Here is a 26,235-nt window from a genome sequence, read left to right on the forward strand (position 1 = left end):
GTCCCACCTGAGCCCTGGGTCCCACCTGAGCCCTGGGTCCCACCTGAGCCCTGGGTCCACCTGGAGCCCTGGGTCCCACCTGAGCCCTGGGTCCCACCTGGAGCCCTGGGTCCCACCTGAGCCCTGGGTCCACCTGGAGTCCTGGGTTCTACCCTGGAACACAAAGGCCTGCCCTTCCTTGTGCGCCCTGTGGCTGGAGGCAGGCGCAGTGCCCTTGCCTGCGCTTCCTCTTTGGCTCACAGCTTTAGTGGTTGGGCAGGTGCCTGGGCATTGGGAAGGTCTTGCCATCTTAACTATCCATCCAGGCACTTCTCTTGTAGGCCCAGAAGGATGCAGTCCTGAGGGTCGGGGGTCACTCTGCTGTGCTAGCAGCACCCCCAATCCAAGTGAGACTCTAACCTGTATGACCCACCTACGCAAGGAGAGAGGTGCCCAGTGTACTTCCCCCACCCTCACACAGAGGAGGAAACACGGTGCCATGGAGCAGAGAGCCGGTCCTGTAGGCCAGTAGTCAGCAAACTGCGGCTCGCGAGCCGCGGTTTGCCGCTCTGTTGACTAATGAGTTTGCCGACCACTGCTGTAGGCCCCTTCTAGAGAAGAAGCCAGCAGCCCTGACCCTGTGCCTGCCATGGGGGCCACCTGTTCACTCTGGCAATGAGTTACCCTACCAGCTACCCCCCACCCCAAGCAAAGATGCGCCCCAGACACACAGGGGAACACAGGACACAATAAAACGTTCCCAGGACAACTCCAGACACATCTGAGATCAACTGGGCAGTAACCCAGCTATGAGAGAAGCTTCTCTGCATGAGGCCCGGAGACCAAGCCACAGCCATCCCTGCCCACCCTCTGCCTGCTCTGTGCTCTCCAGGGAAGCAGAGGACCCAGGCAGGGTCCTGACTGTGGCTGCTGGAACCGGGCACACATATCACAGGTGCCAGCGGCCTGTACTAGCTCCTCACGGTGCCAAGTGGAGAGAACCAGTTTGAAGTGTTGGTTCAGGGTTCTCACCTCCCCCCTGCCTGGACTTTCCTTGAACTCTGAGGAGGGGCTCATTTCCTGCAGAACTCCTCCCCCAGAACATGGAAAGCCCCATGAGAAAGAAGATGCTGACACTTCCCAAGAGGTTTGCTCTTTAGACTCCCCTAAGCCTCAATCAGCAGGGTGAACACCCCCCCCACCCCCCCGCCGCCCCGTCACAAGGAAGGAGCAGCTCGTTCAAGGCCCCTCATGGCCGCCGAGAGCGAATCCTGGCCAAGGAATGCAGAGGACAAGCTGAAGGGGAAATGCCCCCAATTTGAGTGCTCAGCTCAGGAGAGCTTGGGCTCGGTGCCTGTGATGATGTTGAAGCCAGAAGCCACTCATAAGGAGGCTAAGAGGAGTTGCGTAGCCCACCACACAGGAAGTTGGGGCTCAAGGGCCCATCCAGCCCTGCCCTCAAGGACTTCCTCTGCCACTCCACAGGCAGGCCTGGTGGAAGCCAAGAACCTAGGTTGGCCTGAGAGCCCTGGCCCAGCTGTGCAGCTTGCCTTAGGGCAGTGTCGGCAAACTGCAGCTCGCGAGCCACATGCGGCTCTTTGGCCCCTTGAGTGTGGCTCTTCCACAAAATACCACGGCCTGGGAGAGTCTATTTTGAAGAAGTGGCGTTAGAGGAAGTTTAAGTTAAAAAATTTTGGCTCTCAAAAGAAATTTCAATCGTTGTACTGTTGATATTTGGCTCTGTTGACTAACGAGTTTGCCGACCACTGCCTTCGGGGACCCTAGAATCCTTGGTCCCACCCGCACACCCCCCTGGAAGTCTATGACCTCAAAGCTCCAGCGCGAGCCTGAGTTCCAGCTGCTCGACTGTCCTTGGAGGTCCTCCTAGCTAAGCCTGAATCCATGGAACATCCAACTCCCCTCCCTGCCCACCCCTCATAGCCCTTCATCTTTTATCTCCGTCCCCCACATCACCCAGTTTCCAGGGTCTAAGGACTGACTCCACCCCTCCTTCCACACTAAAATAGGCTTCCTCCTTTCCTCTCCTGCCACTACCACCCTGTCCCCCAAACCCAGCTCAGATGTCACCACCTCCAAGATTGCCCCAAGGCAGGATCGGCTACACAATGTGCCAAAGTTATTCCGAATTCCAAGACAGCGACAGCAGAACCTGAAATCAAGGCAGGGCCCTGCTAAGCACAAGGCCTACTCTGACTGTACATGTGTCCATAAAGCAGGCCCTGGTTTCAGGCTTTCCACCTTGTGGAAAACCGCACTGGGACCATGCCCCCCTTGGAATAAAGGGCTTTATGTACATTTCAAGTGTCCCCTATAGACTATGAGCTTCAAGTGGAAAGGAGCTCATCGCTGTATATCCTGGAGGGCGCAGTACAATGCTTGATTATTGAGTTGGGCTCAATAAATACCAAATTGCATTCCATTGCATTGGCAGATAGCTGGAGCTTGCAAGTGTAAAGTGAAACCAGCAGGTGGCACTGTTCCCTTCCTGAGAATTGAGTTTTCCTACTGTCAGGGTTCCTCAAGATAATCACTTTTTCAAGCTCTCAGGATCAGAACCTTCCAGGGTTGAGAAACATTGCTCACATTCACATTTCCTCCTCATTTTTACAGATGGGGAAACTGAGGCTCTGAAAGAGAAGGCCCATAAGTGCTCAGAGCAGGTTGAGAACAGAGCCTGATTTGAATCCTATACTCCTGATGCTAAGTCTGGTGCTCTGAGGTTCTTTTAATTCTCTACCTAATAGTATTTAATACTTTTAGTTTGCTGCTAGCTGTAGGTAGTGTGTGTGAGTTACAAGGGGCAGAAAGCAGGCGGCAGGGCACATAGTGAGAATAAGGTAAAAAATGTCTGTTCCAAAATCTCCCAATTGACCAGCTTTCATGCTGCCTGAGGTTCCGCCATGAACAAACTAGCTTTCTGGCTTAAGCATGGACCTTGGGTCTCTCTCTCTCGTTTAAATTGGGTTTCCTCAAAGAGAACTCATAACCACAGTGTGGGAAATTCTCAGGTACCTTCCTCCCTGGGGAGGATGTGGGCTGCTCAGGCCATAGACCATGAAGATGGTAAGAGAGAGAGGAAGTGGCTTTAAGAAGAACGAAACCAATAACACCATATCTGATAAGTTTTGCACGGGTCAACATTGACCATACTCACCCAAAGGGCCCTCGGTAAGGCCTGGCTCTGTTCCAGGCCCCAACTGACAAAAGCAGGCGGGGCAGCGGTGACACAATAATGCTTTCAGTGGTGAAGTGGTAAACACCTGCTATAACTGGCTGCTCGCCACCTGGGGCAGGGGTGGGGGATGGGAGGAGCAGGCCGAGTCCTGGGGAAAGGCACCACCTTGTGACCAAGCTCCTGTGGACTTACTCTGGTTTTAAAGTGTGGAAGTGGGGGCCACTCTGCCAAGCTCATCCCCAAGCCCCTAGTGATTCAAAACGAGCAGGCAGTTTGAGCAGATGTGAGGACTTTTGCAAGACTCCAGGTACAAGGAGCAGAGACCCCTCAAGCCTCCTGGGGCTCAGGAAAACCAAGTGTGGCAGGGGTCTCAGAAGGGATTTGAGACCAGACTCCTTGCTTCAGAGGGGGTTTGTGGGCCTGAGCAACCCCAGTGAAGGTTCGCTGACACAAACCCCTGGACAGTGTGATTGTGAGCACTCTGGAGCCCACCAGCCGGGGTTGGAGCCCATTGGTAGTGTGTCAGTTTGGGCGAGTTATTTAACCTCTTCGCTAGTTTCCTCATCTGTAAAACGGGGGTGCTAACAGGATCTTACTGTGCGGAATTGTGACGATTAAGTGAGTTCAGGTGTAAAGCACAGAATGGACTTCCTGGTGATCTGCTAGGTAAAAAGGATCTTACCCACCTCCCAGCGTTGCTGTGAGGATCAAAAGAAGTGTAGTCTGCCGATTACAATGCCCGCTGAGGCCAAGCTGACAATGTGAGTGAAGCTGGGACAGTCTGTGGCAGGGGTTCTCAAACTACGGGCCGCATGTGGCGGCCCGCCGAGGACATTTATCCGGCCCACCGGGTGCCGCTGCCTGTCCTGCTTAGCAGCCGACTTGTCCCGAGCCCGCAGTGCGCATAGGAATTTGTTCATAGTTTTTTTTTTTAAACTATAGTCCGGCCCTCCAACGGTCTGAGGGACAGTGAACTGGCCTCTTGTTTAAAAAGTTTGAGGACCCCTGGGCCAAGGCCGAGAACCCACATGTAGGCGGGGCTCCTGCCTGTCAGCAGCTAATTGTTGCTGTGCTGCCTGAGAGTTGTCAACTCTTTTTCCCCAAGAGAAGTGAGATCTGGATTTTTATGGGAAATGGCCTCATTTCTAATTGGCAACTAATCCGAGGACTTTTGTATGTTTGTTTTTTAAACATGGTACTATCTAAGCAACACAGAGGTAGGCGTGCATGCCCCACAGGCCGCGGCGTGCACACTCCCACTTCTCCCATCCCCTCCGGGCCTTTCCTGGCTTCCCACATCTCTGCCTCCACTGTCTGCCTCCCCAAGGGCAGTTGGGCAGGGCAGTCACCTCAGGCTCCACTGAGGCCAAGGGAATCAGAACCCGGGGAGAACTTAGGAACTTTAAAACCACAGAGGCAGGCGATCTAGAAAGTACCAGGTTTTATTATCTTTTTATCAAAAGTCAGTAACAGACAACAGTGTGAGGGGCTACAAGAGGTGCTCACTTCCAACACAGCCAGAGGAAAGGACCTGGGATTGGGTTGGTGGGGGATGGAGAAAAGGACCCAGCCGGCTGGGAACCCTGGGTTGTGGGGGTGAAGGGTACAGGAAATGAGGCTGATTCTCCCCACCCCAGCCAGTGGGGTCAGAAGATGCAGCCTACCCAGGCTAGGCCACCAAGCCCTCCTCTCTGGAAGGGAAGGTCATGGGTAACAGACTCCGAGCTAGGGCCTAATCAGCCTTCCCCGTCCTTTGCCCAGGAAGACAAAGGTCACGCCAGCAAAGCTGGGGCTGTGACTTGCTAAGCCAGCTTAGTTCTCTAGCAGTGCTGTCCAACAGACAGAAATGGCCTCCACCTGCCTGCTCACTACAGTAGCCACTAGCCACATGTGGCAGCTGAGCACTTGAAATGCGGTTAGTGTAACTGAGGAATGATTTTTAACTTGATGTAATTCTAATTGACTTGGCCATCTGTGGCTGGTGGTTACTGTATTGGCGAGCACAGCTCTCCAATTTTTTCTTAAATTTGGAGCAATGAGGAACACCAGCTGAGTTCAAAGCAGAAGCTAAAAGGAAGGCAGAACTATCTACCCTCAACTATTCTAGCCCCGTGAAAAGGCACCAGGACCGGGGCAAGAGATACAGGCAAAACCCCCCTCGACCATATAAAAATTCACTCACTCAACCGCCCAGCCAACTTCACATGGGAATATCACACTACCTCCTGAAAAAATATATTCATCTATTTTCCTAGAACCAAGAAAGAATAATAATATATTACAAGAAAAGAGACACAAATATCCCACCATCCCTTACATTATATTTTGGGATCTGCTAGAAAACTATGTCTCAGCAAAAGCCACTTCTTAGAGGAAGCAGCTTCAGAAAGGGTCAAAGTCATGAGCAGAGGACTGTAAAGTCTGTTTTATAAAATGGGGAGGGGACTTGAAGGAAAACAGAAAAGTGAGGCCCTGTCGGAAACTATAAATAGTAAAAAATAAAAATCATCTCTCCGGCTCTTCTCTCATTTTCGAGAAACAAAAACCAAAAACAAAACCAAACAACCATTAAATACAAACTTAGCAGGTACGGTGGAAATGTGCAAGAGCAGAGAACGCCTCGGCACCTGTGTAGTCCTGCCCAGGCAGAGACTCTACACAAAGGAATGAACTGTTGAAACAAAAACAAAAACAAAAACAAAAACAAAAACAAAAAACCCCCACTAAAAATAGATTTACAAAAACTCTACAAATCCATTTCAATATGAACGTTCAGCTCCCCACCCCCACCCTCCCCAAATAAAAAAGGTTGATTTCCAAAAGTCACTTAAAGAGCCCAATGGCCCAAGATATACCACAGACTCCTGTAGTGTGGACACAGTGCCCTACACGGGCACATCTCAAGGTGCGGATGGTTCTAGTTCCTTCTCCCAGTTCCTGGCAGAGGGGCCGGCTGTGAAAGGGAAGGGCAGGGAGGAAGGCGCTGGAGACAGACCTCCAGCAGGACTCATTCGACAGCCTCAGAGGGGCTCTGGGTGAGGCGTGGTCAGTACAGGCTCTAAGCAGGGCCTAGATTCTAAACTGGAAGATGCAGAAATAACGCAACCCTAGACTTGCCTTTGGAAAGGCCAAGTTGAGCCTCATTTTTCTGCTGGGACCATGGAGACCCAGCGAATCCAGAGGCAGGCAGGCAGGAACAGAAGATGATGTGTCTCCCGTCCCTTATAATGTACTCAGAGCTGAAGATGCTGACAGGTCAGTATTAGGTTGTCCTCCCCCTACTCTAAAGTCCACCCTCCAAAATCCTCCGGCTTCTCGCCCCCCTCAAGTCCAAGCCGCTGTCCATGAGGAAGCTTCAGGCGTAGAACTCGTTGGTGGGGGCTTTTTTGTAGATGGGTTTCTTGCCCAGGTCGTAGCTGCCTTCGTCCTTTTTCTTCATGCGGTACATCAGCAGCAGGACCAGGAAAACGGCAAAGAGGATGCCCACACTGCCGCCCACAATCAGAGCTGGAGGGGAAAGGGACAGCAGGTGAGAGCGGCTCCTCAGGCCTTTGGGTACCCTCCCACGTCTACGGTTGGTTCTCTTACGACGATGAGACATCCTCAGCATCACACCGCCTGTGCCCTGCATGCTGAGGTCTTATTTGATCCTCACGGCCTCACTATGAGAAGGGGGTCCTGGGGACTCACTGGAGACCATAGGCCGGAGGCAAAGCCACCGTTCCAACCCACACCTGTCCAGGTCCAAAGCCGGCTCTTTCCAAACATCAGGTCGACTCCCCAGGAGCAGCTTAGTCCTAACTGAGCCAGAAGCAAGAAAAATTGCGGCTGTGGAAATGGTCACAGACATACACTTACCACGCAGTCCCCTAGCTGTCCCTGTGTGCCCCTGTACGCATACCGGCCTACACTTCTATAGACAGTGTATATGCTATGTGCACAGGTGTAACACACTAGCATGTCCATCCTATGTCCTAGATAATTATAGATAGTGGCCTATGATCAGTGGTTAAGGCTAGCGTCTCCTCCCATCCCTCCCACTTACAGGTTGTGTGAATTTAAGTTCCTTCATCTCACTCATTGCAAAATGGAAATCATAGTACCTTTCACATGTGTGTTCTAAGAATTAAACACATTAGTCCACTTAGAGTGCTTAGAAGTGCATAGCACATGCTCAGTACTCATGAATTGTACACGTTTGTGGTTTCGATCTGCCTCCCTAGCACCCTGAATCGGGCCTGGTGCAACAATCAATGACACTGACAGCTGGGCTCAGAGAAGACCACAGCCCGGGGCCGCTGGCCAGGGTCAGGCAGATGTGGGCTCCTAACTCCAGGTTGTCCTCTGCACTCTGCCAAGAGGCCGGAATGGCTCCTTCCGTTTGTGGAGGGGGCAGGGATGTCTCATGGAATCCCTTCTGTGGCAGATTGAGTCCCCTAATTCGGACTTACTCAGGCTAAGGAGATTAATTTTCCGTCCCTGCACAAAGCTATGCAGAGAATGGGCCCACGGGACCCAAGGAAGGTTCTTTCTTGGCTAAAACTCTATGAAAAGCAGCAACAAAGTGCCCCGAGGAGATGCCAGGAAAAGGATTTTGAGTGCCAACCCCATTCTTGTCACCCGCACCTTTCCCTCCGATGACCCCAACTCCTCTAGTAGTTAGTTCTGTGCTGGGACTCCCCACAAGGTCCAAGTTCAATTACACGCAGTGGTTCTCAACCTTTCTAATGCCGCGACCCTTTAATACAGTTCCTCATGTTGTGGTGACCCCCAACCATAAAATTATTTTCGTTGCTACTTCATAACTGTAATTTTGCTACTGTTATGAATCGTAATGTAAATATCTGTGTTTTCCGACGGTCTTAGGCTCTACAGCAGCGGTTCTCAACCTGTGGGTCGCGACAGGGTTGCCTAAGACTATCGGAAAACAGATATTTACATTACGATTCATAACAGTAGCAAAATTACAGTTATGAAGTAGCAACGAAAACAATTTTATGGTTGGGGGTCACCACAACATGAGGAACTGTATTAAAGGGTCGCGGCATTAGAAAGGTTGAGAACCACTGAATTACAGTCTTAGAAGTGACTATGGTCCTGGATTCAAATGCCAGGTCTACCACTTTCTGGTTTTATGACTTTGGACAAGAGATTTGGTTTCTCGGAGACACAGTTTCCTTCTCTGTAACAGTATCGATAACCATACCCATCTGATAGGGTTGTTGTGGGGACTCTAATGAGAGGAGTACATGAATCACATGGCACATTGCAAGCACTCGATAAACTCCCAGGTGCTGTTTAAAAAGGTGGGATGGGTCCTAGCTGGTTTGGCTCAGAGAACAGAACGTTGGCCTGTGGATGGAAGGGTCCCAGGTTTGATTCCAGTCAAAGGCACATGCCCCGGTTGTGGGCTCGATCCTCAGTAGGGGGCATGCCGGAAGCAGCTGAACAATGATTCTCTCTCATCATTGACGTTTCTATCTCCCTCTCCCTCTCCCTTCCTCTCTGAAATCAATAAAAAATATATTTTAAAATAAAGTAAAATAAAAGGGTGGGATGGGAGGGCCCTGCCTCAGCTAGCTCGACAACCTAACTTCACATGAAGACCATGTACTTGTATCTTCCTCTGCTGCAAGATATGAGAGGACCTAACTTCAGCCTGCCTCTTGCTACATGACCCAAGGCAAGTAGGTTGGCATTAGCCTTCCCATGTGTAAGAAACAGTTGCTCAGAATGGATCAGTGGTTTTTAAAACGACTGTTATGGTTGGTTTGTTCTTCTAAAGCCATTAGGAAAGAAAGGAATAGAGCCCTCAGTTGGTAAGAGCAAAACCTTCCTTCTGTGAACCCCATACAAGCAGCTGAAAGTGAAACTGTGGCTGAAGAAAAGCAGGGGAGGCTTTAAAACAGTCCAACCAACGAGACTGAAACTTAAAAGACTAAATAGTCTCTACGGGCTCCTCTAGTTCTGACAGCACCCCCACCCACCTGCATCACACAGAAAGTAGTGAAGGAAAACTAAAAAGAGCATTGGCTCAGTACCAGGGGCCCAGGGTCAGGGCTGAGATGGGCCCAAAGTCACCTGGGGTTAGATTTCCAGGAGCCTCATCTACCAGGTGAAGGCAAGATCCTTTATTTGGCCTGGCCAGTGTGGCTCAGTGGTTGAGCGTCAACCTATGAACTAGGAGGTCACAATTTGATTCTGGGTCAGAGAGCATGCCCGGGTTGCAGGCCTGGTCCCCAGTAGGAGGCGTGCAGGAGGCAGCCGATGGATGATTCTCTCTCATCACTGATGTTTCTATCTCTCTCCCTCTCTCTTTCTCTCTCTGAAATCAATAAAAACATACTAAAAAAAAAAAAAAAAAAAATGGAGCCGGAGCTGCCACACTAGAGAAACTGCCTTGCGGGTGTTACTCTTCAAACCTTTGGAATGTTAAAAATGGACAGAATAACCTTTGGAAGGACTCGGCCTAAAGCAGCTTTGTATTTCAAACAGCTGTTTGCAAAGATGATAGGAAAGCAGATATCATGACTGAAAATGAAAGGCATTCTTTAGAATTAGCATCACTATGCTAGTTTATCTGTTTCCTTAGCGTATATAACTCCCATAGGGACGCCTTCCTTCTGTTCATGTAATTATTCCCTTTCCCTTTTTCATAAATACCCCTTGCCTTCACCGTCTACTCAGAACACTATTTGAGCCTGAATCGGTGCTTCCTGACTAGCTATTCTTTTGGATCTCAAATAAAACCCTTGTTGCCTCTCACCTTGACCTTATATTTTAAGTTACCATATCATACTAACAAATCAGAATAGCCCTTTACAGTCTGCCTAGTTATCTCAGATTCTATTTTTCATGGAGTTGTTATACCAACCTAAGGAGATGTCATTGTCCCCATTTAGAGAGGAGGAAACTGGGGCTCATCTCCACTGAGGTTCAAAAGCTTCTCAGCCAAGGTCAGAAGCCTGTCAGGTGACAGAGTCAGGAGTAGGGGGAGGTGGGGAGTGGGGGCGGGGAGTTAGCCTAATCCTAAGGAGTGTCTGGGCTTTCAAGGGAGGTTTTCAAAGAATGTTGACTTTTAATAATTAAATCCCTAAGTACCAAACCCAGAAGGTGAAAATGCTTTGAAAGTAAGAGAAGGATTTAAGGCAAGTGAATGACTCAGCTTGTCTATTCTTTAGAAGACTTTGATGTGCAATTATTCTCCCCCTCCATCAGGCTGCACAGTCACAGCCCCCCTGAGCCCCACCTTCAAGGTGGGACACCCTGAGTGTGGCTGTAAGGTGCCCCTGCCTGAGGCACTGGCCCCCACTGAGCCCTCCCCCTTCTGTGAGGAGCGGAACCTTACCCGCCAGGACCTCTTTTCTCTCAAAGATGTTGCTGCTCTGGGCAGTGCTGGACATGGACACCTTGTTGGACACATCCTCGTTCCCTTCAAGCGGTGGTGAGAGGCCCTTGGGGATGACCTCATTCTCCTCCAGTTCCTTGGGTTCGGTGGGGACCCGGCTCCCAGGCACTGCCCTCTCAGGAATGTGGTTATCTAAGGGCACCTGGATGGGGAAAGCAGAGAAAGGCTCAGTACAGTGTGGGGAGAGACCCAGGACAGGGGACAGGGACATTCAGCTAGCTGGGGAATCTGGTTCTGCCTTCTTACTGACTGAACCACGTGGCCCTGGAGCAGGAGTCAGCCACAACCTCAACAACTTTTCTAGTAAGTCTCTCAAAATGGGAGTGAATGGGACCAAGGGTACAAGGAAGCAGGTGTCCCCACTCATTGCTGCTCAGTGGGTATTTTAAGAGTAACCACTCTGAAGGGAAGGTTAGCCACACTGCAGAAATCGCTTGCCCATTGAGGCAGCAATGTTGCCTCTGGGACTCTGCCTTAAGATGCTAATCAGATAGTTGTATCACATGTTTGCTGTAGTGTTATAATTTCAGAATATCAAAAAGTTATAAACAACTTTTCCATCAATCTGGGGAGCTGGGGGAACTATAGTTATGCAGCCTCTAGAAATAGGAAGAATAATTATGTGGGGAAATACTCATGACCACTTTAAGTGAAAAATGTACGACACAGAACTCTCTCTCATTTGATATCCATGTTGGGAATACCTATGAAAGCACAGAAAAGGGGCTGGAAACACATCTAAATGTTGACAGTGATTATCCTTGTAGGAAAGATGGCCTACCCATGACCTACGGTTGTGCCTGCCCCCAAGGATCCCAGGGTCACAAACATAAGTCTTCTTGCAGAGTGAGGTCCCACCCTCACTGATTCTGCCCCTCTCAACCGGTGTTACAGGGGAGCAGGGGGAGAAGCAAGGCACGAGGTTACTTACCAAGGGTTGGATTACTTACTTTGGGGAAGACCTTGGGGTCCTCTGAGTCATCTGTAAGTTCAGAAAGACTGTGTGAGTGTGAGGCCAGTTACCCCCAGATTAATGACCCTCTTTCAGCCATGGCTGCTGGGAGTGCACACTTATAAGCAGCTCCCAAATGCTCAATGTCCAGCAAGTGACCCGTTTCCACTCCAGCCTCAGTCATCTCATCTGTAAAATGGGGGTCCTAACACCTGCCTCCCCGTCTCTTTCCCGGAATGGTGAGGAATGGTGAGCTGGTAGATGGACAGATGCTTTGTCAACTCCAACCCCTTGCTCAGTAAAGGGTGGATCCAGGGACCAACAGCACACCTGAGGGACCAGTGAGAAATACAGAATTTCAGGGCCCACTGAACCAGAATCTGCATTTTAACAAGATCCTCAGGGGCCTCATTTGAAAAGGCAAGACTCCAGACAGCAATATTATACATTAGAATTGCAATATTAAAACATTTACTTAGCACTCGGTATGTGCAGAGCTTCAAGTGAGTCCAGTGCCCAGAACACAGACGTAATGTCATTTCTCTTGCCATTTTACAGACTTGAAAACCAAGGCTCAGAGGCCATAGGCTGACAGTTTGAACTCAGGACTATGTGACTCCAAAGCTCAAGCTTGGAATCATTCTGCCACCCTGCACACAGTAGAGATGTTTCCTAGCAGCTCTGTCTAGTCCAGCATCCAGGGCCAGGAGGTCACCAAAGACCACACAAGGCCCTAGCCCCAGGTCCAGCCCTAAGAAGCCGGGGCACCTTCACCCACTCCCACTCCCTCTGAAGCAAGGGCTTATTCTTGATTTCCCACCCACACCCCTGCCCTGATAGACCCCCAGGTCTTTTTCCTTTTCAAAGGAAGGAAAACACTCAGTTCTTCCCACACCACCCCACTCTCACTACATCCTAGGTGGAAAGGTCCAGGCTGCTGCTCAGAAAACCTAGAGCTACAAACAACCAGCCCAGGGAGGGTCTCAGGGGTGGAAATGGCTGATCCAGTTACTTGGCTTCCTCTTATGTGAGCAGGGAGGAGCACTCTAGGAAACCCCCACAGAAGTCACCCTCCCAGGAGGAGAGTAAACATTCCCTCCAGCCCTGTGCCCCAGGCCTGCCCATACCCAGATCTCCAGAGCCAGACAGCTCGAAGTCATCGAGTTCCTGCCCAGGCTCCCCCACGTCCTCGTCGTCTGGTAGGGGTCCGGAAAAGAATCGGCCTTCTAGGAGGTCTTGGGGGTCGATGACCTCGGTCTCTCGGATCTAGGGTAAAAAAAGGAGACAGATCAGCCAATAGCCCCCATACTGGTCCACAACAGTCCCCTGAGCCCCAAAAGGCAGTGAAATGGGCATCTGAGAAAGTAAACTGAGGCGCTGGAAGGGGAGCAGGCCAGAGCCTGAGTCCTGGGTCCTGGGTCCTGGGCTCCTCCTGGCCTCTAACTTGCTGGGGGGCCTTAGGCAAGTCTCTTTCCCATAAATAATAAAGGTGGTAATAATCAGAATATAAATACAGTACCAGGTACCATTTACTAAGCACTTGCTATGTGTCAGGACCTGTTCTTAAACTTTAACCCTATTTTACAAGCAAGGAAAGTGGGCATTAAGGACATAAAATCATTTTGTTTCGGTGACAGAAGTTGTAGATGGAGCAAGTGTTCCCACCCACACAGGCCGGCCGGAGGATACCCTATGCCAGAGTTCTGTGATGCCGCTGAGCTGATTCACCCATGGTGGAGAGGGCTGCTAGCTCTGGGACCCCTTTCCCAGCTGAGTCAGACTTGGCTGGGACAGGCAGGGCTGGCTCACCCACACCCCGGGACAGCCTCAGGTCAGGGCGTTGCCCAGACCTAGTGACTCAGAAGTGCATAAACATACTCTTGTGTTCAGCCTTCCAAAAAGCTCCCACAGATCTACTCTGCCACCAACACTGTGCAGGACAGGGGGAGGCACAGTTCCTGCCTCACGGACCACCTGCTCCAGCACCCATCAGTGTCGCTCAGCCCCTACTCATGGGGACCCACCTGGTCACAGCAGAATCTTAGGTCCACCCTGACCGAGAAGCTTTCAAAAGGAAAGTAACAAAGGCCTAGCCAGGGAAGTAAAGAACCTTCTCAAGGTCCTAAAGTACATCAGCTACTGGGCTTCCGACCTTCCTCTTAGCTCCTGGGCTAAGGTTCTGTCTGCCCATAGAACAGCAGTCCTGGGCCAAGTTCATGATTGCACTAATTAATTCAAATATTAAAGTGTCTACTACTTGCCAGAAGGGTTAGGGTTTCGATTAAGTTCAATACCACGCCCCCCCACCCAACAGTTTCTCACCTTCTTTCCCAGAACTCCTAACTGCAGGAGGTCAGGGCTCTGCGCAGAACCACAGAATACCAGCTGGAGAGAGGCCAGGGACATCCTGTTCTCTCATTTCACACAATTTGAGAGAATACTAGCCCCGGACAGTCAGTGACTGGTCCAAGTTCACGCAGTGAGTTAGCTACATAGCTTACAGAGGATGCCCACGCTGCCCTTCACCCACCAAGACTGCCAGGGGAGCCCAAGAAGGAATATTGGTTCCTAAGACAAGGTTACCATTGCAGGAAGGGCCCTGGAGCCTCCTGCACTCCCTCCGCTGGCTTCCGGGGAGAGGCGGGCGGAACCTGTCAAGCCCTCTTCAACTCCCACGAGGGCATAAGCTGGATTCCGGGAAGGGAGCGGGACAGGCTGGGAGGAAGGCAGTAAGGAGGCACCGCACCTCCCACAGGAGGGGAGAATCTTTGCTGACCGCTTGGCACACATGGGGTGGGGAGCCAGAAGGGGTTAGGGATGACTTCATGACTTGGGAATCAGGAGCTGTTGAGCCGCTGGCGTTGGAATTCCAGCCCCCACGAGCACAGCCCTGTGCCTGCGGCTTTGGTTTGGCAGCTCAAAAGTAAGGCTTCTCTTCCCTGACCGGTTTGGCTCAGTGGACAGAGTGTCGGCCTGCGGACTGAAAGGTCCCAGGTTTGATTCTGGTCAAGGGCATGTACCTTGGTTGCGGGCACATGCCCAGCAGTAGGTGTGCCAGGAGGCAGCTGATCGATGTTTCTAACTCTCTATCCCTCTCCCTTCCTCTCCGTAAAAAAATCAATAAAATATATTAAAAAAAAAAAAAAAAAAGTAAGGCTTCTCAGTGATTGCACAAGGTGCCAGTTCCTGGGTGGGGTCCCTGTCCTGAGAGCAGGACCTCCCCGTGGCTTACCTAGCTAAGCACTTAGCATGAAGTGGTTCTGCGAATAGATGTTTTTTTCACAGAAGTGGAAAGGCGGTGAGGAGCGGGGGCTCAGAAAGGTAAACTCACTTGCCCAAATTCACACAGGCAGAAAATGGCCACACTGGACCAGAACCCAAGCATGGGTCCCCTGAGCCTTTACCCACAAACACATAGACCCACATGCATAAACACACGAACATAGAGTGCCCGCCTACCCAGGGAGCCCTGTTCGTGGAGGTCAAAGCAGCCCAGGAGGGAAAGATGGTGCTATGGCCACTTGTTGGCCTGGCCTGGAGACCAGACTGGCTGTGGGAGCCAGAGCTCCAGGTCCTCAAGACAGTGGCTGGGGTCCCAACAAGGACTATTTCGGGCTGAGATCCTCCCTCCCCTGCTTGTTCCCAGGAGCCATATAATGTTGCTTCTGAGCCTGCCTTCCAGTATGTGAGAGTGTTTCAAAACAGCCAGGGTTAGCACACTGATAGTAACTACCCCCGTCTTATGCTAGTAACATGAAGACTGAGGGGGTGGGCAGGGCATTCCTGCAGCCAAATCTGCAAAAATGAGGCTGAACCAGATTTATTCTCAGTTTAGACCTCTTTTGTGATCACCTGGTCATCCAAAACCCTTCATATTCATACCAGGTTCCTGGAGAGGGAAAAGGACTTGTCTAAGATCACACCAGGGGCCAGGTGCATGGCCAGGATTCGACCCCGCTAGATACCTGTTCCAGCTCTAAAAGGACGGAGTCCCGAAAGGCTGCATTTGGTGAGCCTGAGTGCACTCCTACAGCAAGTCAGGTGACTTGGCAGAATTGTGAGGTGTGCTGATAAGAGGAAACAGGAAATTACGTTCTTCTTCAGCTCCAGAAGCACCCTCTCTGGCTCCTTCTCTGCCCAGGACCATTTAAGACTAGGCCAGCATGACAGGACTGAGTTGCAGGGCTTGTGGGTAATCATCCCTTTGAGTGTAGAGGTGGAGTGCCAACAGCCCACCCTCCCCCCATCCTCTTATCAGCAAGGCCCATTCAGCCTGGGGTATCTTTGAAGAACCAGGCCACCCAGCAGCCAGGCCCAGTCCTGATCAGAAAAGGACCCCACCCTGCTCCTGGCTAAGGATGTGGTCTGTTCACCTGAGCTCACCCCATCCCTGCCCAGGGAACATGTATTCACAAGTGTGTTCACGCACAGGCATCCATCCTCTCTGGGCCCTCAGGTCTCCCCGTCTTTGTCCTTCTCACAGACACACAAGAGATATCACCAGGGGAACAAGGCAGGGCCCGGGTCTCATGGACCTGCTGGCCCCGCGGCTGGTGCGCACCTGGGGCTGGTGCCTGGAGGTTAAGAGATGCTGAGTGCTTCCCCACACTATCCATGGAAAGAAGAGAAGTAGGTGCTGCTTTGTTCTAATCTAAAGGGACTAACACCTGCCAGCAGAAGGTATCTGAGGCCACCGAGCCCAAGCGTCTCATTTTATAATCCAGCAGACAGATTAAAGGACCAGGGGCTTTGCCAAGGTCACCCAAGCAGTTGGGGGCAGGGCTGGACTTGGAAAGGGGGGCTCCTGGCGCTCAGGATGCAGTTGTCCCACTCCCCCCTCAAGAGTTTTGGCTGCCCCAAAGGGTCTCAACAGGTCCACAGGCAGTTGCTGTCACTCCAGATATACCTCCTTCCAGTGCCTAGGCATGAAGCTAGGAAAAGGTCCCCAACCCTATGCTACAGCTTTTGTCACCCAGCACAAGCCTGGGGGCTGGGGCGGCTAGCACAAGTGCCCTCTGCATGCCGGGCACCAAGCCGGGTTCTTCTCTATAGGAGTTCATTTCGTTGGCACAAACTGGGAGGGTGTTCTACCCATTTTGCAGGTTCAGTTGAGTTCATCCGAAGTCACAGAGCTAGAATGTGACCGAGCTGGGATTCCATCCTAGATCTTTCTCAAGACTACATCTTAGCCACAGCCAAACTTACTGCCACCCACGCTTCACCTCTCCACCCCAATCCCACAGCCCACACTGCCAGGCCAGGCCTCCAGGGCACCCCTTCCCCTGGCCAGCGAGTAAACAGAGTTGAAAGTGATATTGCTTAAACAAAAGAACAGAAAGTTGGCTGGGGCACCAGGGAGAAGTTCAGGGTCAGGGCTTGGTTAACTATGAACTGGTTCGAGGAGGGAGGAGAGCCTTCTCCCACCTGGCTCTTCCCTACGGGAGGTAGGGTCAGGGTCAGGGACACACTTGACCCCTCTTTCAGGAGGTGAGACCAGAAGGGCAATGGGTATGGGGTGGGGGGCAGGTTAGTGAGCACCCTGGGCTCTCCGTGACTACACCCAGCAGAGTGATCCTGGCAGGAGATCTCCAGAAGGGGACCACTGACACAGTCACTCTTCCCCCACCTCCCTTCTGAAGGTCAAGCATCCCCCCCAGATTGAGCTAAACCTGAGGGCCACAATCAGGACTCTCTACACCCCGGCAGAAAGGAAGGCTCCACCAGAGTAGTTAGCTGAAAAGGCAGATTCATAAGCAAAACTATAGGAGCCTGGGGGCTTACTTCACATCTTGAATCCTCAGTTTGCTCTTTTGGTAACTAGCGCTAGGAGCACCTGGCAGAATGAAGAGGATTAAGTGAAATGCATTAGTGTGTGCAAGGGACCCAGCACGTGGCCTGGCACACAGCAGGTGCTCCTGAATAGCGGCTGTTATTAATCCCCACCTGTCTTCCTTTTGGGTAAGGGGGTTAATGGTCAAAGGGTCAGAGGGACCTGGGAAAAGTTGTTGAAGCAATTCCATTGCTAGAAAGAAGGTGGTTGGAGATAATTTGCAAACTGAGAAGGGACATACGTATACTGGGTCAGAGACTTTTCCACAACCAATCACGTCCCCTTCAGACTGTGCAGGGGAGAAAGACCCAAAGATGGGCAGAGACCTGCCCAAGGTCACACAACTTGGAGCACCTGTCCTAAGCAGATAGACGCAGAAGAGAGACCAGAAGGATCAACGGCAATGAGGACGGATGACTGAAATTCGATGCCAGAGTATATCCTGACCAGTCTTGGGGATGAAAAAATATATATATACAAAAGGCAAAAACAGCCACACACAAATACACAACCTGGCCTATAGTACCTGAAGGGTTAAGCCAGGTCTGGGGGTGGGGTGGGGGTTCGAATGTCAGCTCTGCCCACTCTGAGGTCAGGTTACTGGAACACAATCACTCAGGAGAGTAGCCAGGCCTGGCACTGCCAGAAGCCAGCTTTCCACCAAATCCCTCCCCCCACCACCCATCTCCCACCCCACGCCAGGGCAGCCCATTCCCACAGCAAGGGCTCCAGGATCCTGGGGTGCCAGCTAGGATTGGGGGCAGGGGGAGGGAGCTTCTAGAGCCTCTGGATGTCCCCCCGTCAGGAGCTGACGTCACACCCCGTCACTAACTCCCTCTGCGATCTTGGGAGATTGCCTCTCTGGGCCTTGGTCTCCCCACCTGTGAAAGACAGTTCTCAAAGAGACAAGCCTCCCTCTGTCTGAGGCCTGGTAACCAAGCTGGGCACTGCTCCGATTACCGGTGGAGATAGTGGGAGGGGTTGGCTCCCGCAGGGCCCTGGAGACAGAGGTGCATTGAAGCTGGGGTTTGTAATCTAGGCAGCGGATCCTGGATCCGAGGTCCCTGCTGGATGGCGGGGAAGACGTGAGCAAGTCTCCCTGTTCTCAAGAGCAGAGTCGATAGCCTTGTCTGGGCTGATTGGATCAGCTCTGGGTACTGGCTTCCTGCCCCTTCGAAGCCTCCCCTACCACTTGGGGAAGCCACGGCTGCAGACCAAGTCAGTCTCTCCCAAAGACATCTCGGCCCAGCTTCCCCTACTCCTGGTGACTCGCCCAGCCACTGGTCACCCCTGCCCCCATGCCCCAAGGCTGGAGTGGAACAGCCAGTCCCTGCAGGCCTGGCCATGTCCAGCAGGCTCCATCAAGTCACTGTTTCCACACATACCAGCCTCTCCCTGCCTCCCCTTTCCATTACCCCAGATGTCACCTGACTAGCAGCCGCTTCTGCTGTGCCAGAGAAAACTGGGGCAGCCCTGAAGGACTGGGAAGGGGACGTGAAGAGTAAGGGGGTGGGGCTCAGTTGGAGGGCCTGGAGGGAGGGTGGGAGTGGGGAGTAACAGGGACACAGAGGTGGGTGGGAACTTGGAGGGGTAGGTAGGGGGACTGCAGAAGGCCAAAGCCAGAAAGAACTGTTCAGATCACAGTGAGCTTTGGGGGACTCCTAGAGCCCTCTGGAAAAAAGAAAGTTTTGAACCGTTTACATTTTCAACGTGGGGACAGGCCGCCTTTCCAAAGCCAGCCTCTGGCCAGGTTGAGAACCCTTGTCTAGCCGGTAATAGTAAACTAAACTTAAGCCAGCACTTTACAAGTTTGCCAAACTCCGATTATGACCCTCAAGCGACACAGGTGTTTTATAGAGGACACGGTCTCCAGTCGGCAAAGTGACTTATTAACTGACTGTGTGTCACTGAAGGGTGAGGAGCAGAGCTGGGATGGGACTCGGGCTGTTCTGGCTGGGAAACCAGGCACCCAGCCTCCAGCAGACAGGCCAGAGGCCCCTTGGAGATGTGGGGCAGCACCCAAAGGTCAGCAGCGAGTTAATAACAAACCTGCCGGAGAGGTCGGGTTTGTGGAACGCCTTTCTAGGGTTAAATCACACCCCAACTGCTGACGAATGCCTCCTCTTCCATCCTCTCTGGGCACCAGGCAATGAAAACACAGGAAAACTGGCTTTTCAGAACACTACTCTTTCTGTCCGCCGCCCCCCGCCCCGGCACCACCACCCCCCCGACACACACACAGGCACACACACCACACCAAAGCCCAGAGCCCGACCTTCACTCAGCCTCTAACATGGTCCTCCAACTCGGGAGGGGCACCCCTGAGTCCTGGGCAGTGTCCCAGTGGTCTGGCCCTTACAAACCCACTGCCCCCTCTCCTTCCAGGCTGCAAACTGCTCAGCAAGGGGTTCCTACAGATTGGGCCAGGAGGGTGGGGCTGCCGGGAACTGGTTCTTGATTAAATATAAACCCATCTGATAATTAGCAAACAGCCCGCTTCTAAGATAAACAAATCAGATTTGGGCTCCATCAGCCGCACCCTGGACTCCTCTCTCACCACCTTGTGGCTCTGGATTAGAAAGGCAGGAAGGGAAAAAGCTTCCCAGAGACCAAGGAGGTGGGTTCCTCAAAAGTACCAGGAAGCATCCAAGTGGCCTGGACAAAGAGGGCACTGCCACTTAGCACACCTCCTCCCTACCAGGCCCGGTACCGGGGGCTTTATTTGCAGTCTTGTCATCTCCTACAAGCCTCACCGCAACCCAGATCTTCTCACAGACCAAGAAGCTGAGTGGGTGAGGGGCCCACACTGAGTCAGGAAGGACTTCACACCTTTGGAGTCCCGTGTGTCTAACTCTAAACCAGTGTTCCAATGCCCTCTAGCCAGTCTCAGGAAGCAAGGAGGGGGGCACCCAGAACACCAGGGATTCCTGGGGCCAAATCCAATCTGGACTGGACCAGCTTTGCTCTATAAACTCAGAGCAGTTGCAGCCTTAGTTTTGCTTTAAGAGAAAGAAGGAAGGAAGGAAGGAAGGGAGGAAAAAAGGAAAGAAAGAACGAACTACCTGCTCAGCAGAGGCCAACTAACCAATTTTGAGGACTGGCTGAATTCTCTCCTTTCAAAGCCCACACACAGGGCCAGGCACTGTGAAGGACTTGTGTGTCCCCTCGAGGCCCTGGGCACTGAGATGCTGACTCTTTAACAGGCTCTCAAAGGACAAGGTAAAACTCTGGAGCCCACTTCAATACCCCCACCACGGAGCCATCCTATAGCCAAGAGGCAGAAAGGAATGGGTGACTCAGGTAAGCCAGGCCAGCTACCGCTTGCCTCCAGTGACTCAGAGCCCCGTCCAGCCCCTTCCCCCAATTTTAAACGTCATTTGGAAATCACACCCAGCAGTCCAGGAGGCCGAGGACAGCTAGGAGTCAATTCCTCCCAGGAGGGAGCTGGGGCGGGTAGCCCAGCCTGGCTCTCCCAGTCCCTCATTCAGGCCGCTCAGCACTCCAAGTCCTTGGAAAAGCCCTCTGTTTCCAGGAGCTGGGGATGGCAGGAGCTGAATGTCCCTCCCCACCCCCAACTTCTCTTGTTCAGGCTCTTTACCAGGAAGGCCGAGAGAGCGCTCCTCCCCCTAGCAGGAGGCTCTCAGGACAGGAAGGACCCTGAAGGGCGCTGGTCCAACCTCTTCATTTTAGAGGTGGGGACCCTGAGATCCAGAGACAGGGCATATTGCTCAAGGTCACCCAGCAATTCAGAAGTAGGACCTAAGGTATCTACCTTCAACCCAGCCAGTTTCCTGATCTGGAATGCTTTCTGAGGACGATCAAGGCAAACATCTAGCGTTGTCAGACAGACCTTGTTCTGACCTTGGCAAACCACTACATTCCTTTGAGCATCAGTTTCTTGTAAAAATGGAGATAATCATGCCCACCTCACAGTACACCAGGAGGCATTCATATCAGTATTACATAATCTCAGTGCACCCTTTAGAATGAAGTTACATGCCTGAATATTACGTATTCATTCATACAAACATTTCCTGAGTACTAACTACAGACAGGTGTTTCACTAAGAAGGAACAGAGCAGAGTTCCTGCCTCAGTGTGTGTGGGTGGAAGTGGTGCGTCCATGTGTGTGGGCAGGGGGGTGTGGGGGACAACTCAGAGTTTGGTGGAGTATATCGTTCCCTCACCAAACATAACTTTCTTAAAGTTTAAGACATCTTAGATGTCTTTATAGTTTCCAAAGCCCTTTCAGAGTGTAGGTACTTAACCATTAATAAAACACCCGAGCTGGAAAGGCCTCTGGAGGCCATTTGGTTCAAATCCCGTTTTACAGATGGGGGATGTCAACCCAGAGCGAGAAAGGAACTCAACCTCATGGAACTCACCAGCCCCATACTGTGGCCCAAATAGTCTCCTGGGTGCTTGGTAGCTCTCCCTGGTCACTCAAGGGTCTTAGACCCCTGGGCTTCCTCCCCAGCCCCACTTCTATGCAATCAAGGAGAGAATTCTCAAGGAAACCAGAAATATCTCTAAGCTAAAGTACACTGGTAGGTGGGGGACAATTCCCCAGAACCAATTGGGCCTGGACAGCCCCACCTGGGAGGTGGGGGTCAGACTCCCTAAACAAGGCTGCCTTTAATTGGCCAGGGAGGGAGTGGCAGGAAGGCAGTTCAGGGAATGCTCCCAGCTGGACAGGAAGAACTGGTTTAGGATAGCAAGCCCCAGCCAAATGGAGAAGAGGCAGGGTGCTCAGCCTGGTTCACTTCCCAAAACTTGTGGCACCTGGGGGTGGGGGGAAACCACCCAGAGGGGAGGGCAGGCCTTTGGCTTAAACCTAACATTTGGAGAGCGGTCCCAGTAGTACTATTGGAGGGGCTACTGGACAGATTCTGGTGGTCTAGAACCGTGGTTGGCAAACTCCGGCTCGTGAGCCACATGCGGCTCTTTGGCCCCTTGAGTGTGGCTCTTCCACAAAATACCACGGCCTGGGCGAGTCTATTTTGAAGAAGTGGCATCAGAAGAAGTTTAAGTTTAAAAAATTTGGCTCTCAAAAGAAATTTCAATCGTTGTACTGTTGATATTTGGCTCTGTTGACTAATGAGTTTGCCGACCACTGGTCTAAAATAGATGCTCTCTGCTACCTTGAAGTGGTACCCATTTTACGGCTTTCAGTTCCCTCGCCTGTGGAGTGGGCATAGTACAATCCCCACGGGCTTTCTGTGGAGTGCTTTCCAGGTACCCAACCTGGCAGAGGGAAAGCACCGAGCAAATCATAACTACTATTAGCAAACCCTTCTCCCTGTGCCCTTTTTCTCCACCTTACAAACAAGGGCTGACTGGATCGTCTAACCCAGTGGTCGGCAAACTGCGGCTCGCGAGCCACGTGCGGCTTGCGAGCCGCGGTTTGCAGCTCTGTTGACTAATGAATTTGCCGACCGCTGGTCTAACCCCACTGTGATGAGGTCTGATTTTTCTGGCCACAACCTTGGGAGGAAAGCGGTGGTGGGGCCAAAAGGGGAAGCCCTCTGACCCAGTTACAGGCAGAAGGTCTGTGACATTAGCCAGGAAGCGGAGCACTCAGGTCAGGACGAAACAGAACACCTCTCTCAGGAAGCAGCGGCTCAGGACTGACTTCCCCAAGCTGATGGGTCACCACTCGCAGGGCTGACAGCCCTCCCCAAACCACATCCTTCGGAGACACCGTCGTCTGCTCCTCACTCAAGGACTTGCAGGCTCAGCAGTCCCTGAGCTGAGACTGGCAGGTGATTGCCCATGCACTGGCCTCACAATCTCCAGGGTCTTTCCTCTCCTGTTGCCCAGGCCCATGGGACCCAACGTGGCATTGCTTTAGATGCCTCCCCAGCTGCTGGACTCCAACACATCCTTCAGGGCCTAGTAAGGACCTCTGCACCAGGGAGCAGCAGGCTTGGGATGGAGTCCTGGCTCCGCCACTAACTTTCTGGCAAGGTTGCCCTTAGTCTGGGGGTGTTATCACCTTCCACCTCAGAATTCCTGGAGGCTGGGATAACCTGATATCTTGAGACTCTAAATTAGTCTCGAGTTATCCAAGGATGGGACACAGCAGGAGCCACTCAGAGTAGCATCAGACTACAAGTTAAGATGAGAGCTGGGAGAATCTGCTCAGCCCCTAATTAGCTGTGTGACCCTGGACAAGTTAGTTAGCCTTTCTAGCCGCAGGACCAGTTTAAGAACAGTAAACAGGGTTGTCAGAATTAAGGTCGTTGACAGAGCCATTAGAACAGCCATTAGACAGCGATTAGGACACTGCCAGGCACACCACCAGCACTAAACTGTGCTGGAGGGTTATTGCTCAGGGTCTTCTTCATTCCTCACCTGAAGCCTGCCCTGCAGAAACGACTTTCCCCTAAGGAAGACCAGAGAAATGGGAAGCCCATGCAGGAACTGACAGCAGGGACTCGGGGTTTAAGGACAGGAAGGGGGCACAAAGCCCAGGTCCTCGGAAGGCAGTGGAAGGCTGATCACTTCTTCCAGCGATTCGTTTGCCCTCCGCTTCCCAGAGATTGCCCCGCCTTGTCCCCAGCTGGCTGCTGGGATGGAGCTTCAGGTGGCCCAGGGCTTTGTAAACTAGGACAGGGATCAGTGGGCAGCGAGGCGGCACGGCTTCTCCGGTGCCCACGGAGGCCTCCTCTCCCCAACCCCCTTCACCTCACTCTCACTCAAGGTGGGTGCTTCGATTTCCCAGTCTGCATTGAGCAAAAATAAACACTCTTTTTACATAAAGCCCAGGGGAGGCCGGGGACGTGGAGGGCTGGGGGAGGGGGGCGCGAGGTGAAGTGCTGAGCCCCAACCATCCCCGCCGTCCCCCCCTTGAAAGATCAGTCTCAACTTTGTAAAGACTGACCCTAAAGAAGCACTGTCACCTCCTGCCCCACTCCCCCAAGCCCTCGGTGCAAATGGGGAAATTGAGACTCAGCAGGGGCACGGCCTTGCCCCAAGTCACAAGCCAGTGGCAACGCCGCGGCCAGAAGTGAGGTCAGGGCTCAGTCCTCCACTCCCCGGTGTGTGAAACCGGGCGCCGCGGAACCCTAACTCCTCCCCCTCCCGAGGACTCGCAGCCCCTCATCCCCAGGCGTCTCGGATTCTGAAGCTGCCCGCTCCCGGCGCCGAGGGGGCGAGGAGGAGGGCTCGGGCCTCCGGGCTTGTCCCAGGATCACCAGGGAAGGTGCGGGGAGGAGGGGTCCGGGGCCGGGGGGAAGGTGACACGGGCTTAGTCACGTCCGAGCCGGGAGCCTGCAGCAGGGCGGAGGCCTAGGGGAGGCGGGAAGAGCAACAGGGTGGGGGCGCACGGCAAGCGGAGGAGCCCCCCATTTCCACCGGGGCCTCCCTGGGACCTCGGTCGGAACCAAGTTTCCAACAAAGTTTCCCCGGCCTCGGCATCTCCTTGGGGATGGCGCAGCCCCCCGATCCCGGGCTCCCAGGAACAAAGGAGATACTGGTCCGCCCCCTCGGGGATCTCTAAGCACCTACCGACTCCGCGGCGGCGGCGGGGGCGCCCACGAGGAGCAGCAGGAGCGCGAGCAGGCGGGTGGGGGCCATGGCGTCGCGGTCTGGAAAGGGCGCGCAGGCGAGTGGCCGCAGTCCGCAGCCGGCCCTCCTTATAGGCGGCGGCCGGCCCCGCCCCACCCCGCCCCCGGGCCCGCACCCCTGCCCCCCTCCCCCAGGAATTCCCCGGGAAAGCTGGGCCTCCGGGGCGCAGCGCTCGCCCGCGGAGATGGAAACCCCAAGGGACCCACCCTGCGCGCGTCAGCCGGGTCCCCACCGACCCGAGTCACGGTCCTCCTGGAGCCCCAACCCCTTTTATTGACTCGATCCCCTGCCAGACAGGCCCCCCAAGATCATTGCGTCTAACCTCATTTTACAGGGGGGGAAACTGAGGCCCACGGACAGGAAGGACTTGCCCAGGGGCGTCAATTTAGACCAGCACGCTTCAAACCAGGTACGCTCCCCTCGGAGGGGACGGAAGACATCCGAAACGCGGCGCGAACAGCGGCAGTTAAAGGGTCAGGAAACTTCTGTGAAGAGCTAAGTATTTTAGTCTTTGCCGGCCATAGCGCCTCTTGTCACCATTAGTTAAACTCTAGAGTTGTAGCTCAAAGAGCCAATAAATACTTCAAAGAATGAGTGTGGCTGTGTTCTACTGAAACAGTAGTTATGGGCACTGAAATGTGAATTTTATAAAACTTTTACGTGTCGCTAAATAGCATTCTTCTTTTGATTCTCCCCTCAACACCCCCCCACCCACACACCACACACACACACACACACACACACACACACACACACACACACAAACACCCCAATCATTTAAAAATGTAAAAACCATTCTTAGCAGTGAGCTGAACAAAAATAAGCCATGGGCAGACTTCTTGGTCTTAGCGTGGCTGAGCTCTGTTTTAAGGGATTTGTTTTCCCAGATTTTGAACTTCCTAAAAAGTTGGATCTCATATGTACACATATAATACCTTAATAAAAATTTGGAAAAAATAAATAAATAAATAAATAAAAAGTTGGATCTCTCAGAGAACTGGTCTGCAAGTTTATCTCCATTCTCAGATCTGTGTTCACCTTTGTTAAAAAAAAAAAAAAAAAAAAAAAAAAGCCTGTGCATCCTCCCAACAGCGGGGGTGGGGTGGGAGGGGTAAATCCTCTGGGTACCAGTACTGTTGGAATTATTAGAGGGGAGGATCCTATAATAGCCAAAGTACCAACGGTGCCTAGCTTCCTTAGCTCTTCTGTGTTTTATGTGGTATACAGATATGAAGATATGCTATATGATATAAAGATATACACACACATATATAATGTGTCTTTAAGAGAATATGTATATCT

At 52.4% G+C, this 26,235-nt stretch overlaps 1 protein-coding gene across 1 annotated transcript; it reads right to left on the minus strand.

The window, feature by feature from the left end:
• Positions 1–4,598: 4,598 nt before the first annotated feature.
• Positions 4,599–24,970, minus strand: SDC4 (syndecan 4). The gene is made up of 5 exons (XM_080685379.1): positions 24,874–24,970; positions 12,663–12,801; positions 11,534–11,565; positions 10,524–10,725; positions 4,599–6,682 (listed from the first exon to the last, which is right to left on the minus strand). Exons 1-5 carry the CDS (start codon positions 24,940–24,942, stop codon positions 6,531–6,533), a joined length of 594 nt encoding a protein of 197 aa, XP_080541505.1. The 5' UTR covers positions 24,943–24,970; the 3' UTR covers positions 4,599–6,530.
• Positions 24,971–26,235: the final 1,265 nt, after the last annotated feature.

This window comes from Plecotus auritus (assembly GCF_963455305.1).
Source record: "Plecotus auritus genome assembly, chromosome: 8".
Taxonomy (NCBI): Eukaryota; Metazoa; Chordata; class Mammalia; order Chiroptera; family Vespertilionidae; genus Plecotus; species Plecotus auritus.

Excerpts from the sequence above, each read along its gene's own strand:
- SDC4 (XM_080685379.1), bottom strand. The coding sequence starts at position 24,942 with ATGGCCCCCACCCGCCTGCTCGCGCTCCTGCTGCTCCTCGTGGGCGCC. Across the intron at positions 12,802-24,873 it reads CCGCCGCCGCCGCGGAGTCG|ATCCGAGAGACCGAGGTCAT; the intron begins GTAGGTGCTTAG and ends TTTTTACCCTAG. Across the intron at positions 10,726-11,533 it reads ACCCCAAGGTCTTCCCCAAA|GTGCCCTTAGATAACCACAT; the intron begins GTAAGTAATCCA and ends TTCCCCATCCAG.